Source organism: Colias croceus, chromosome 2 (genome assembly GCF_905220415.1).
Source record: "Colias croceus chromosome 2, ilColCroc2.1".
NCBI lineage: Eukaryota > Metazoa > Arthropoda > Insecta > Lepidoptera > Pieridae > Colias > Colias croceus.
Genome location: NC_059538.1, coordinates 12276339 through 12290689, shown reverse-complemented (window position 1 = coordinate 12290689; position 14351 = coordinate 12276339). Strand labels below are relative to the sequence as shown.

The 14351-nt window shown below is 34.0% G+C and overlaps 2 protein-coding genes across 2 annotated transcripts in view; both read left to right on the top strand.

Annotated features, from left to right (window-relative positions):
* Positions 1 to 5291, top strand: part of LOC123702035 — a 31357-nt gene extending 26066 nt beyond the window's left edge. The window contains exons 10-12 of the mRNA XM_045649699.1: positions 1502 to 1617; positions 2042 to 2200; positions 2683 to 5291. Of these exons, the coding sequence (XP_045505655.1) occupies positions 1502 to 1617; positions 2042 to 2200; positions 2683 to 4952 (2545 nt within the window). The 3' untranslated portion in view covers positions 4953 to 5291. The remainder of the gene's footprint in view (positions 1 to 1501; positions 1618 to 2041; positions 2201 to 2682) is intronic.
* Positions 5292 to 12893: 7602 nt separating this feature from the next.
* Positions 12894 to 14351, top strand: LOC123700734. The gene has a single exon (XM_045648054.1). The coding sequence runs from the start codon at positions 12909 to 12911 to the stop codon at positions 14349 to 14351; it is 1443 nt and encodes a 480-aa protein (XP_045504010.1). The 5' UTR covers positions 12894 to 12908.

Sequence of the window (14351 nt, the reverse complement as noted above, 5' to 3'; positions counted from 1 at the left end):
ATATTATAATAAATCTGTAGAAGGGTCAATTCTGTACATTGAAAATATTAAAAAAATAAATAGCAGGGGGCGTTACTGGATCGATACCAAACCCAAATATGTGATTAAAAAAATTTTTGTCTGTCTGTCTGTCTGTCTGTCTGTCTGTCTGTATGTGAAGACATCACGTGAAAACTACTGGTTCGATTTCGATGAAACTTGGTATAATTATACCTTATTATCCTGGGCGTAAAATAGGATACTTTTTATCCTGGAAAAATACGTAGAAAAAAATTTATCTTAATTTTTCAGTTTTATCCATAGACGTTGTTCCGTAGAACCGCGAACACACGTTGCGTATTATTATAGGCCTAGCCGTATTTGGGTCCAATAGATATTTATAAGATATCATTTTCAGAGTTACTCAAAATGGAGAAAATATAAACCATCCACGCGAAGACCGACATCCGCGCGGACGGAGTCGCGGGCGGAAGCTAATTTATAATATTAGTATGGATTATCTCACGTGAAAACATTAAAAGCGACGCGCGCGGCGTTGCCGCTCCGTGGGCCGCCACATGGCAACGCCGCGCCGCAGCAGCCGCGTGCGCCGCGCGGCTAACTAGCTACACCCGCCCGTCGGAGTGGGGAGCGGGAGGTTTTTGCACTGACCTCTATAACTATACGCTGGACAGGCTACTGCTGTCATTTTTTGTGCCTATTTGAAAATCGCCATTTTGGCGCTGACGGCAACGGTGAGGCCAGTGAAGGGGAATGGAACTAATACTTGTGATGTAAAACAAATGGTTTATTATCGATAAAAACTTTTCTGATATCGACTACAATGATAGAAATATTACCGACACTATTTTTGATTCAGACTCAGATTATCCAGAGGTTAAACCTGTGTAAACAAAATGAAGCGACGAAATTTGTAATCTTATTAGTTCTCAGAACTTTCACCGGGGGCGCTTTGAATCGGCACAGCAAATAGCTGTCATTTTGTATGGGATAGCCAGTCCAGCGTATAGTTATAGAGGTCAGTGGGTTTTTGACGTGACAACGTCTTATAAATTAGTTTGCCGGGTGACACTTCAAGAAACTGCGTTACGCTCCGCTCACGTTATGCGCTCACAATGAGAGCGAGTGAGAGGCACGCGTCCCTTCCACTCGGGCATGGTTAGCCCGCCTAAGAGCGAGAGAGACAGACATAAAAAGTCGTTGTCACGTAAAACTTTCGCCCGTATACCGACTTTACAGGCAACCAATTTTTTTTCGTTACGGAATTTCTCGATTCGGTCCCCGCGCTCAAGGCCCGCGATAGAAGCTATGCAATAGCTTAAAAATAATTTTATTACACGTAATGACGTCTTTTTGTAGAATTTTCTTCAATCAAAATTTAGCCTTATTTATTTGGTACACTTGGAAGTGCACCGAAATATTTCCCACCACTTTGAAATAATATATAAATAACATTAGGTAATAATAAAAACAACTAATCTAATAATAAATCGTTTTACAGATCTCCAAACACACAGAGCGTGAACGAATACTACACTTTGGATAGAAAAGTATGGAATCAATACAATGTAGAGTGGCCGGAATATAATGTCGCACATCAACCTTATTTACGACTGGGTAAATTTATTAACCATTAAAATAGATTAAAATATAATTTCAAGTTAATTTAGTTACATAATTTTGTTTAAAACATTAAATTATAGTAATACGTCTAACCTACTAGATTTTTTTTACATTTACGGAGAAAATAAATCTTGGACACTGACATTAATTATATTTCTGGTTTTTGTTTCGCCCTACATTGATAAAAAAAAATCCTAAAATTATATGTTTTGCAAAATAAAGTCTAAACTTCATAGTTTACTGAACAAAAAATATTTTAATTCAGAAAACTATAAAATTTTGCTGTTTAATAGTAATATAAAATATCCATAAAAAAATTATATTGCGAACAGTGAACACCTTTTGTGAAGATCTGTGTTATATATATATTAATTTCTCTTTCCCACAAACACACTAAAATTAATATTATTCTTTACAGATATACCGCCGTCTATAAACAGTCTATATAGATCGAACTACACATCCTTCTGGCTTGATACTTTACCAAACAAATTGAGCAGATATGTTGTTGATCCTTTATATGCGTTTACACAAACAACAACTACGCAAAGGAATAGAGTCACACACAGACCTATAGGTAATTTTAAATGCTTAATATTATAATTTATTAACTCAAAAATGCTTGTTGTTTACCATGGGATCTACACCTTGCATGTTAATTATGTCACACGCTCAAAATGAATAAATAACTAAACAGTGGCTAAGACAATAGACGTGGGTTCATATCCCGCCTTGTGATCGATTTCTTTTTCTATTATTAAAAATATTATATTACAATTTCTTTTAAAATTAAGGTAGCGAGGTATTATTTCTAATTAAGTTGTCTGGTAAAGTTCATTTTCAAATATTTTATTGATTAGAAATTTCAATATTGACATCAAAATATTAACGAAACTTTTCCGTTTTTGTACATTTATAAATTTATATAAAATACTTTAAAGTTGTTATCAGTATGGTACGTGTATTTGAGATTAAAAAAAACCAATATAATAATTTGTTTTCATATTATGTTTATTCTTAACGTGTAATAATAAAAACTTTAATTTTTATTATTTTCAGAAACAATCAGAAAATCGATATACCCGCCCGTAGTCCACCACACCGACTACAGTCAGCCACTTTACGGCAAACTGCGTCCAAACCCACCTCAATACAGACCCGATACAGACAACATATACCGTGAAATACAAGCCATAAAAACCCCATCCAGACCAATCCCACCCAGTTTAAAAACCCCATATATCTACACTACAGAAAAACCAACTTTAACCATAGCAAAAACTTCAAATAGTACAGTCACACTCATTATTTCCCTCACAATTCTATTCTTAGCGTTCAACATAAGTATATGCGGTGTATTGTATTTCAAAAAGCGGAGATTACGGCTCCGAGCCTTAGAGCGTTCGGAAATAGGTGAAGTGGATGTAATCGGACAGAAAAGTTCAGAAAGCGCTTTGCGCAAACTCAAAAACGGGTGCAGCGTTATAAAGTCCATGAAAATACAGAAAAAGAAAGTTAAGGAATGTAAAACGCCGAAATCAGATGATTCCGGCGGGTTTAGAGAACGGTTTCAGTTACGACGCCATTTGTCGACGAGTACGTTAGATGCGCACACTAAAGTTAGAGATTGGATCACAAATGAAGTTATGCATCGATGTTCACCGAGTATTTTGAGAAAATCCAATTCGGAAAGTGAAAAAAATAAACAATTCACCCGATCTGAGGAGTTGTTAACGGAAAAGAAAAATAAAGCTGACAAAATCGATGTGACACAATCCAATTTATTGGCGAAGAATTTTAGAAATAAAACGTCTGAAAAGACTACTTCTACGTCCGCGTTAGATTCACAATCATCGATTAGTAAACTTTCAGTGGGGAAAACTAGTAAATCGAATGAATCTATTAAAAGCAAGGATAGTGCTAAATCCAAAAAGGTATCAGTAGCTATCGATGCTACGCCCGCAGCAAGAACAAACTCCATATTAAAACAAGAACCAATAGAATTATCTAAATCCTTTGATTGCATAGAAAAAGGTGTGCAAGTATCAAACAAATTGCAAAGATCGAAAACAGTTGGTGACGATACATACTCAAAAGTTTCCAAACCAAAAACTACAGAAAGTACACAAACACAGGCTCAAAATCAAATATACACAAATGAAGTGACGCTTTCCCTACAAAACAGGCCTTTAAAAATATCACACAAGCATTCCACATCCGATCCCGTTACGGACGTAAACTATGAACAACTAATGAGACAAATGCAAAAAGAAACAATGAATATACTTCCTCCAATGACATTCCGAAATGAAATCAACGTAACATCACGCGATGACAATCAAACTCCACTTCTATCACCGGAAGAAGCGCTATTAACAATTAAACGCAGAAACTTCCCGAAAGTGCTCCCCGACTTTCCGAAGTCACAGAAAAGGCTTTCCCTACAACCGAGTTTACAAACTTTCGGTTATATCGACAGCCAAACAGACAGAAAAGTTCCGCCTCTACCGCCGCCCAGAACTACAACTTTAGAGCGGCGTCTCGCGTACAAGAACACTAAATTACTTTCCTCTTTCGACGCGCCGAGAAAGATAAATGAAAACTCGAATTATGAAAATATCGACGATTTAACGCATTCCGAAAAATCTAAATCTATTGAAAACCGACCAATAGAACCTACACCCTCATCACAAAGAGAATTTCCGCGAGTAATAATTGCATCTACATCAGAACCAAAAATTATAATACAGCCTTCTTTAAGTCAAGTAGAAATTCCATCAAACGCACCAAGAGTTCGTTTACCCGATGACTTTCATTCCGGTTCAGTCACATCATTTTCGTCATACTATTCAGACGATGACGATGAAATTGATGACATCGATGACGATTTTGAAGATAAACTTTTAAAAGAATTAGTTGGTGGAGTAGAATCTCCAACAGAAGATGTTTTAGACTCCAAAGGCCCAGATACAATATTACGCAAAGTAGAAATAGTTCCAGTAAAATTAAACACAGTACAGACACAGAAAAGTAGTGATTACGTTTGCGTAACTGACTTATTACTTCCAGATGTAACGAATTTAGAACAAACTGCGCAAATAAAACCTAACTTCAGTTTAAATAAGTTAAAAAATAGGAGTGAAAGTATTAATAGACCTCCAGAAAAGGCGGTGAAAGTTGAACAGAAAAGACGAAAGACTGGAGCGATTTTGAGTAGAGTTAAAAGTAGTGGTAGCGGGAAAAGTGATAGTCAATTGGAACATTCTACGTCAGGCTCATCTAATGATACTGAAACTAGTACGGGAACTGTGAGAAAAGTCGAAAAATAATACTAGTGTTTATTGTAAATAGTGATAACATTCTTACATTAACTTAAAAAGAGCGTGTGTTCTGAACACCCGTGTCAGAAGTGAAACTTCTTTCGCAAGATTCAAAGATACCAAAATCGTCGCCTTACTCCTTGACGTGACGGTATTGCCATGACGCGACTTTGAAGTTTTTCTCTCAACGCGCTTAAAGAAGTTGTTTCACTTCAAACATGTGTGATAGTTTAGTCGCAAAATCGCTAAGATTAGTGACAAGTAAAATTTATTTCATGTAAAAATGAATGAAATGTAGCCAAAGAACGATAAAATAATTCAAAGTTAGTTTTAACAAAATATGTATTTATGTAAATGTATACTAAAGTGCCTTTATTTTACACGCATTTAGATAATAAACCGTGTTTTTATACTTATGTGTTTTATTTACAATGACCCACTTATTTTTATGAACTGATATTTTAATTAAAAGTATAATATACATAGTTTGAGTTAATCCTAACTAAAGTAACTCTGTATGTTTTTCTCTTCTTTATAATTAGGTAAATCACTGAACCGATTTGTATGACATTTGGTTAAAAGATAGCTCGAGACCTGAAAATGGACGTAGGGTTTTTCTTTAACTACGTCGGCGAAGCCGCGGGCGAAAAGCTAAGTTACAAAAATCCAAAAAAAAAACAAATGAATTTCGAGAACAATCTCGTTATTTAATCTCTAAAACACTGAAATAAGTTTTTAGTTCCCAAGTTCTAAAGGGATGAATGAAATAGCCCGAAGCAAGAAGGGTTGAAAGTAACGAATAGCGACAACTCATGCCAATTAGCAGTGTACAATAATTATCCGAAACTTGGCCAATCTCACTCTATGGCTGAATAAGTGTGCTATAAATACGTTTCGAGTTTCGTTAGGCTGGTTGTGAACGACCGGTTTTTTTTACATAAAATATTAGGGGTTGGAAGGAAAGCTTGAAAATTGAGTTTGTAGAGACAGGTAGGTGTATAAAATTTCTTATGAGGAAGCGTTTATTCTGAGCAAGTTCATTTGATAATGATCTTGCTCAGAATAAACGTATGATTCGTAATTATTGGGATATGAGGTGGTATTGAGAATGTTAGGTTAATTGTTAAAAAAGTAAAATTAAGACACTTCTATTGACTAGTAATTTGTGATATCATTTGCGGACAAAAAGACAAATAAAGACTAAATTCCTATAGCTTACACATACTTCAATGATCATTCAACAAAGTTTTATCAAATTCTGGTCTATAGGGTCTAAGTTATAAGTTATAAGGTATGGTCTAAGTTATATACCATACCCAAAATCTTAACTTGGCATTTATTAAAAGAATAGATTTCCCATGATGAGATGTAAATTAAATATATTTATTCACATTTACAATATTCGTAAAGAGTTCTCACTTCAATTAAAATTAATATAATTAAAAAGACTCGTCACCAACGCGCCTAAATTGCGAAGTAAATACAGTTCGCGGAAGTTTCGTTGAAAATTATCAAACCGCAATTCTGTCTTGAGAGGAGTTAGCGAGTTTGATAGATGTTGAGATTATCTATGAACGTTGAAAGGATTCCAATGTTGAGTTAAAGTTTAAGCTTTTAGTTACCGCTTTGTAGAACGATATTTTTAATACACTTATGCTTTACTATGTTTATTTATCTGTGCCGTACAGTTACATAATATTAATTTAGCTAAGTATTTCTAAGTTCATCTTTTATACTGATTATAACCTAAATTACAGAAAAGTTTCATCCAAATCCGTGCAGTAGCTTTCACGATAGAGTAGAAAACATACATCCTCACAAATTTTAGCATTTTTAATATTAGTAGGATAGAATCATTTACACTCGATTTTGCACTTTAAAAGCACAGATTTAATTCAGACAATTTCTAATTTATCAAGGATCGGTAACAAAACTTATAACATGACTTTATCTTATTTAAGCGTGTATTTTTAGTTTCTTTTATAATATATTCTGTCTGATACGCAAAGGCGACAAAGACATTGAGAAGTGTCGCATCTTAAAGTTTAGGAACAAGAATGCAGAACAGAATTTTAAATGGAGTTTATGGCCTTGATATAAAATTTAAAATTATGTACACCATGATACATTACGACTAAATGAAATATAACCACAACAGATTATTACACTTAATTTACTTTACAGACATAGTATTCGAAACTTTTACAGCCTTTATATTATAGAATCAGCCTAATTTTGGTCAGCTAAATCAGTAATCGCAATATTGTAATGGTTAGGTACTGTAACGATATGTGACGAATCAACGATACAATATAATCAATAATGAGACCACCAATATCATGGGTGGTTCTCATTAAATTTGTAGTCGGGTTTAATTCAAATTGGCATATAGTTAACAATATTGTTACTTGATAATAATTATATTATGTTGTAATTCTTTTGTGCGATTCAGTGATAAAATACTCTATATTACAATATATAAATCTATAGTTAATATTATAAAGCTGAGGAGTTTGTTTGTATGTTTGTTTGTTTGAATGCGCTAATCTCGGGAACTACTGGTCCGATTTGAAAATTTCTTTCAGCGTTAGATAGCCCATTTATCGAGGAAGGTTATAGGGGTTATGTCATCACGCTACGACCAACATGAGTGGAGCCACGGGGGTGAAACCGCGCGGAGCAGCTAGTGTTTAGATAATATATTTGAAGAACATGTTCTTTTATATTTTATAATAATCAGATAACGTACTTATACATATACTTTAAATTTCTATTTTCTATTCATAAAGATACTCGACGTCTACTTACAAGAATTAGAGCTCTGCCAAGTGCTCAAAGAAAAAGAACTTAACTCATTGTTCGATGTTCCGCTAAAAGAATTGCTAAATAGGCCATACGTACTTCACAAAAGTCTTAAAAATTCCCAAAGACGCTTTACAAATTAAACTTCGCTACGAATAAGGAATTATTACTCCGAAAACGCTCCCGGAAAAAGTTCCCGTTGAAAATTATAAAAAGCTTCGGCCCACCATTAAAAGTTGTATGAAATTTATTAACGAACCAAGTGACTACGTGTCGTTTGCAATTAATGGAATGGGCCTTATTTTTAGAGGCATAAAGGCTATTTTGTGAAATAGCATTTCAGGATTTCATGGTTAGGGGAATTTGAGATCTGATGGGTGTAATTAGAGTTTAATTTTGTATATGTTTTTCTTCATATGTTGGTAGAAGATGGAATTATGCTATCTTGTCGTGTTAACTTTTTGATTACTTTGTATTAAAGTTAATGGGGAAGCTAAATCTGAGTGTATAAGAATTTATCTCGATGTGTGGAGAATTGTAGACGTTCCGTTTTGTTAGGGTAATAATTAAACAATTAAGCTTGGGAAGTTTTAACTTCATCATTAATAATTAGTTATGGCGTCTTATCAGTGGTTGTATTTAAATTACCAGCATTTGACCTGAGGCTTCGTTCGCGTATAAAAACGAAAGTCGAAAACCCGCATGTTTCATTTGTATGTCACACAGTGATGATTTTAAAATCGTTCAATTTTCTAAAAATTTAATGACATGAAAGAAAGTCGGAAAAGTGCGATCGAAATTTTTTTCTTTTTCGCTTAGCAAGCTTGGACGTAATAAGTTCGTGAAGTTGCTTCTGCGTCAAATAATTATTAAAATATTTCCAATAATTTGGGCTATACAAAACATAAATCTCCATCTTATTTTCATCAGTTAATATTACTATAGACCTCAATTTTGTCTCATATCTGCATCATTTTATAAAGAAACCACACCGCTCATATATCCACTTTATAAACTGAGGCATAAAGCTGACGTTAAACTTAATTAACAGGTGCGCAAGCTAAATTAAAACATATAGCTTCGGATATTCAGCCTGGCTACTATACATTTATGTATGAGCCGTTAAGACGAGAATTCCCTGCATCTTCGATCAATTTGGGATTCAATGACGTCCGTTGGTAAACAAATTTGCTAATGGCTTTGTTGCTCAACTGCAGCTATTAAAGAGAATTTATGTTTTTCAAACTTTTGTAAGTATTTTTGACGTATTGAGTTCGGTTTTTTTAGATTATTAGGAATAGTCAGTTTATTGAAGAATAGTTTTTGTTATTTTTTGAATCTGTACTTACTTAATAGGTATTATAAAGCTAAAGAGTTTGTTAGTTTGAACGCGCTAAACTCAGGAAGTACTGGTCCGATTTGAAAAATTCTTTCGGTGTTAGATAGCGCATTATCAAGGAAGGCTATAGGCTAAATATCATCACGCTTAAACCAACAGGAGCAGAGCAATGCGGGTGAAACCGCGGAGCACAGCTAGTTCTTTATGAATCACCTTTTAATAAATCACCAAATTTTTCATAATATTTTTTTCAAAATTGCTCCTCTTGTCGGAGCACCTATAGTTTTTCTTGTATTTTGACTCAGTAATAGGTTAATTTATTCAAAAAGCAATCGTAATTCCAATGAATTTAACTCTACTTTGTATCAAGTATTATTGAAATAAATCTACAAAAGATACATCAAAAAGATTCAAAGCTCTACAGATTTCTAAAGCATTTCCTTTACTTACACAGCAGTCTAGAATCTAGATGATTTAAGTGCTATCAAAGACACAAGCTCAGCTATGTCACAAATCGGACCACGACTTCGATGTTTATCCAGAACTTTTCGTTTTAAAGACAAAAATATAATTTATTTATTTTTTACTGTGTACTAGGTATTTTGTGACTATTATAAAAAGTAAAAAACAAACAGTCGCGGGTTCGTATCCCGTTTCCCGTTTCATTTTTTATGTTCTTTAAACTTTTCCTAATAATTTATTCAATTATCAATACTTAAACATAATAATTTTGTTATTCTTTTTTTGCACATGCAATCACGCATAATTTGTGCTTTTAACTTGTATAAATTGATAATATTTTTACTTATTGTTATGCATGTGTGTTGAAATGCTCTTCAATTCTTTCCTCTCAAGCAAAGTCAGGGCAACTAGTAATAGATCAAATGTGAAAAGAAATAGCCAACTACATCTTATAGACGGGTTTGAATAGATTCCTGAGCGTCATACGTCAATGTCCAGATAGATAGCTTATCCGGGAAATACTTGCTCGTCATGCTTCAGTATTTCAAATAGCCGGGAATTCTATTATGGGAACATACTTCGAAATTGTATTGAAATGGATTAGTTTCCTTGATTATTTTAAATGATGGGTTATTTTTAAACCATTATTGCTGACACGCTTTTATTAGCTTCATCTGTATGTTTGTATAGTTTCCTCTATTTCTATCATTTCATGATTTCAAGCGTTTTTTTTTAGCTTCTTTTTAATTATTGTAGAATGTAATTAATATTCTTCATTATAATAGTCTTTTTTATCTTATAATGTAACGTTTATATTGAAATATGTAGAAAAGTAATTAATCCCTTAAAATATCTAACTTTTTGTTGGTTAAACCAGTCAAATCCAAAACATTTAACTTAATTCAAATTATAAATGTCTTCTTATCTTGATGACCACTTATTATTTAATACAATACTTATTGATAAGAACAATAATTATGCAAAGGCACAATTATCGATAAACGAAATAAATGGTCGAGGGCGTCTCGAACATTCTCAAACTAAATTGCGCGAACGGTAATTGCTTTTTTAGATTCAAGATCTTTGAGTATCTATTGTCTCAATGGCTGGAATAAAGGGTAATGGATTGAAGTAATCAAATATTTAAGTCCTGTACAAATGTAGCGAGAGAAATGTTTTTTTTTCCCTAGTTTTTATAACGATTGCATGCAGTTTTTATTGGTATTGCGTTTGAATAAAAATTTTCATGAACATTTTGTTAGAAGGAAATATCTGATAGAATACAGTTTGAATCTACTAACATAATTATTTATATTTTAACAAATATTGCTATAATTATTACATATTATACATGTGCAAAACATGAAATATGAAGCACTTAAATCCACTAGATGTTATAAAGATATTATTTCTTAGTTTTAAGGGATGACGATCGTTGAGTTTTTTTTTAGTTTAGAGAACCGAATACAAAGCAATCGTTCCCGCCAGAAAAGACTGAAAATTCCAAATAACTTTCTCACAAAAAAACTCTGTCATAAAATGAGTAGAATTCAAATCACAGATTTAAATAGTTGAAAGTTTTGTCCAAATGCTTGTACGAAGTTTCGGCGCAGGTGTGGAAGCTTGCATAGTCTGTTAAATGAAGTATCAGATTTAGTTTCTAATTATAAGTCTGGAGTGGAAATATTTTTGATCAATTTTCATGTATTAATAGTTGGTATTATTTGGATCAGAACGTTATTTATAAGGCTTGAAAATTCTCATTAGGGGGAGATGCATTATACTTCTTTTTCAATAATCAATTTTCTGTAGAGTAGGTTATCAGATCACTTTTTGTAATATTTCCATTAATATTTTAATTTATAAATAGGTAAACATTTTTGGAAAATACGATGAATTTTTGTAAAATAAAATAATTTTTCAAAAAATTTAATAGTGTTGAGAAATCCTTGATGGGTGGAGTGTTCCTTAAGAAATTTAAGTAAGAGAAGTATTACCTAAACAAATTCGATTACTTATAGTAGAGCCATTTTAATAGGCAACATTTGACAGTTCAACAAAATTCAACAACGTAACCTAGTAACGACGACATAGAATAACATGATATTTCGTTTTGTTAGAACTGCACATTTGGTTAACTTTTTTCAATTACAATTACATATTTATAATAATAATGACCGATACAAGTAATCTTAACATTTCATTTTACTGATAAACCATACTTAACATAATAAACAATTTCTGAATTGAAGAACTGACGTCGCTACAATTTTGTGTCAATAAACCTTTTTTCTTTTTAAATACCAGAGACGTTACTCTAAAAATCGAAATCTGACATCAAGAATCGAATGCATTGATTACTTGTGAATAAAAACCATCATAAATTAATAAATTCGATTGACAAATGTTTCAAATCCGTATCGATTATTCAATTTAATCGATGTTTTTAAGCAGGTTACCTCTCTTCGAAGATAAAATTGATAGACGTCAAATGTTGCCTATTAAATTGGCTCGACTATAGTTAGATTAGGGGACCTTGTTACCTAAAACGGTATTCTAAAGGGAGCAATGTATAATTATTCGCGTTTCAAATATCGATTTATGATCAAATTTGTCTATTTTCCACTTAAAATTGTCATAATCATCAGCCCCTTTTTCACACAGGCTTTTTACATACAGGCTTACTGTGAGGATTTCCTAACCAAACGAAGTAACCTTACATGTCACGTCATGTCAAAGTATAGTACCTACCTTTTTATTCACTACTAGCGGTCCGCCCCGGCTTCGCCCGTGGTACATATTTCGCAATAAAAGGTAGCTGTTGTTCTTTCTCAGGGTCTAAAGATTGTCTGTGCCAAGTTTCATCAGAATCGGTTGAGAGGTTTATGCGTGAAAACCATACATACATACATACATAATTACAAACCTTTCCTCTTTATAATATTAGTATAGATTATATATAGCCACAGATTACTATATTATTATACTAATAAACTAGTCCGTACAACGCACGAATATTGGAGTTTATATTTTCGAATATAAACTATTGTCATATTTATTCAAAGCTTAATACTTTCAATAATTTAACCATGATACAATATTACCATGTAACAACATCACAATGTACCTCAATTAACTACAGGTCAGTTCTAACAAGTACAATGCCATTCCCCGTATTTCCCCTTAATTGACACTTATCCTGGACTTTGACATTTGGCGTGATTTCTGTCACACGTGTTTGGGTTTTTAAATTAGTGTTTTGGCTATTTTAACAATAATTTATTCACTTTGAGCTGTATTGTGTTCGTATTTAAGTGTTTAGTTTGTGGTTATAGTGGTAAGTGTACTAACAATCAACTAATATGGGCCCTGACCCACCCGATCCTCCTAAGCCCCCGGACGTCCAGGAAAGAAGCATGGAATTGGACATCTCTCAGAATAAGAGGCAAAGGTGTCCGTCACCTGAGTCTACAGATGAATCCCCAATTAAACGCTTTGTTCCATCAGATCCCATTTTACCTTCTGTTAATCCGTCTTTATTTGTTGATCCTATTTTAAATAATCCTATAAGATATAGTGGTGATGAAGTTGGACCATACATTGTCCACGTATCTCGCGTAGAAAACGATCCTTCTGCTGGCCTGTCCATCCGTCCTATCAAATTTGGATCTTTCTTGTACAGTCAAAAAGTACCTAATATTTTAAGAGACGGAGTAAAATCTGTTGGCCGCAATAGAATATCGGTTGAGTTTGCATCGGCTGAGGATGCTAATAATTTTTTATCTTTACCTGCTTTGGCCGAAGCTAAATTTAAGGCATTCATTCCTACCTATCACATCACCCGCATGGGTATTGTGAAAGGAATACCTGTAGAATGGACCATGGATGATTTGGTGGAGTGTGCAGAATTCCCTAACAGGCACGGTCGCATACTTAAAGCACGTAGACTTAATAAAAAATCTAGCCTTGATGGGATTACAACTTGGGTCCCGTCCCAAACAGTGGTACTAACTTTCTTGGGCCAAGTAATGCCATCAAAAATCTACTGTAGGTACACTTCTCTCCCCGTAGAAATTTATCATTACCCAACCATCCAGTGCCACAAGTGCTGTCGCTTTGGGCACATCCGCGACCAGTGCCGCTCAAAAGAGAGGTGCTACAAATGTACACAAAACCACTCGGGTGACTCCTGTCCCATTAAAGAATCTCAAGCACTATGTGTCCACTGCAATGGCACTCACTTCGCCATTGACAAAAATTGCCCGGAACACAGCCGGCAAAAGTCAATTAAACTTTTGATGGCCACAGAAGGTATCTCATTCGAGGAAGCCTCTAAGCTTACCCCTTCAGTGTACAGACCCTTTTCGGAAACAGCCAGTTTCGTTTTTGCGCCCAGATCACAACATTCACCTGTTTTTCCCATCCCTTCTATGAAACAATCCAATAGTGTTCGTCAAACTCATCCTCTTAATAAAACTTCATACAAAAAGACCTATTCTATACCCCCTCGCACTCATGCACCACTAGGTAAAACGTATGATGTAGCTGCACACCGCCAAATAACTCAGGAATTACCTTCTACTCAACCGAATGGTTGTGCCTTATCCCAAAACCCTGACCCCCCGGTTGTACTCAACTCTAATGTTGAGCTTTATGTTTCAGCATTAGAAACTTTTCTTAAAAAAACAAATTCAATACCGACCAACGTTGCCCATAGACTAATAAATCTCATATCTCTATTTAACAGTAATGGCCCTCACAATCCTCCAGTGGAATGCTCAAAGCATTCGTCCGAAATGTCATGA

What these genes read in the sequence shown, in the direction of transcription:
- LOC123700734 (XM_045648054.1), top strand. Translation starts at nt 12,909, where the DNA reads ATGGGCCCTGACCCACCCGATCCTCCTAAGCCCCCGGACGTCCAGGAA.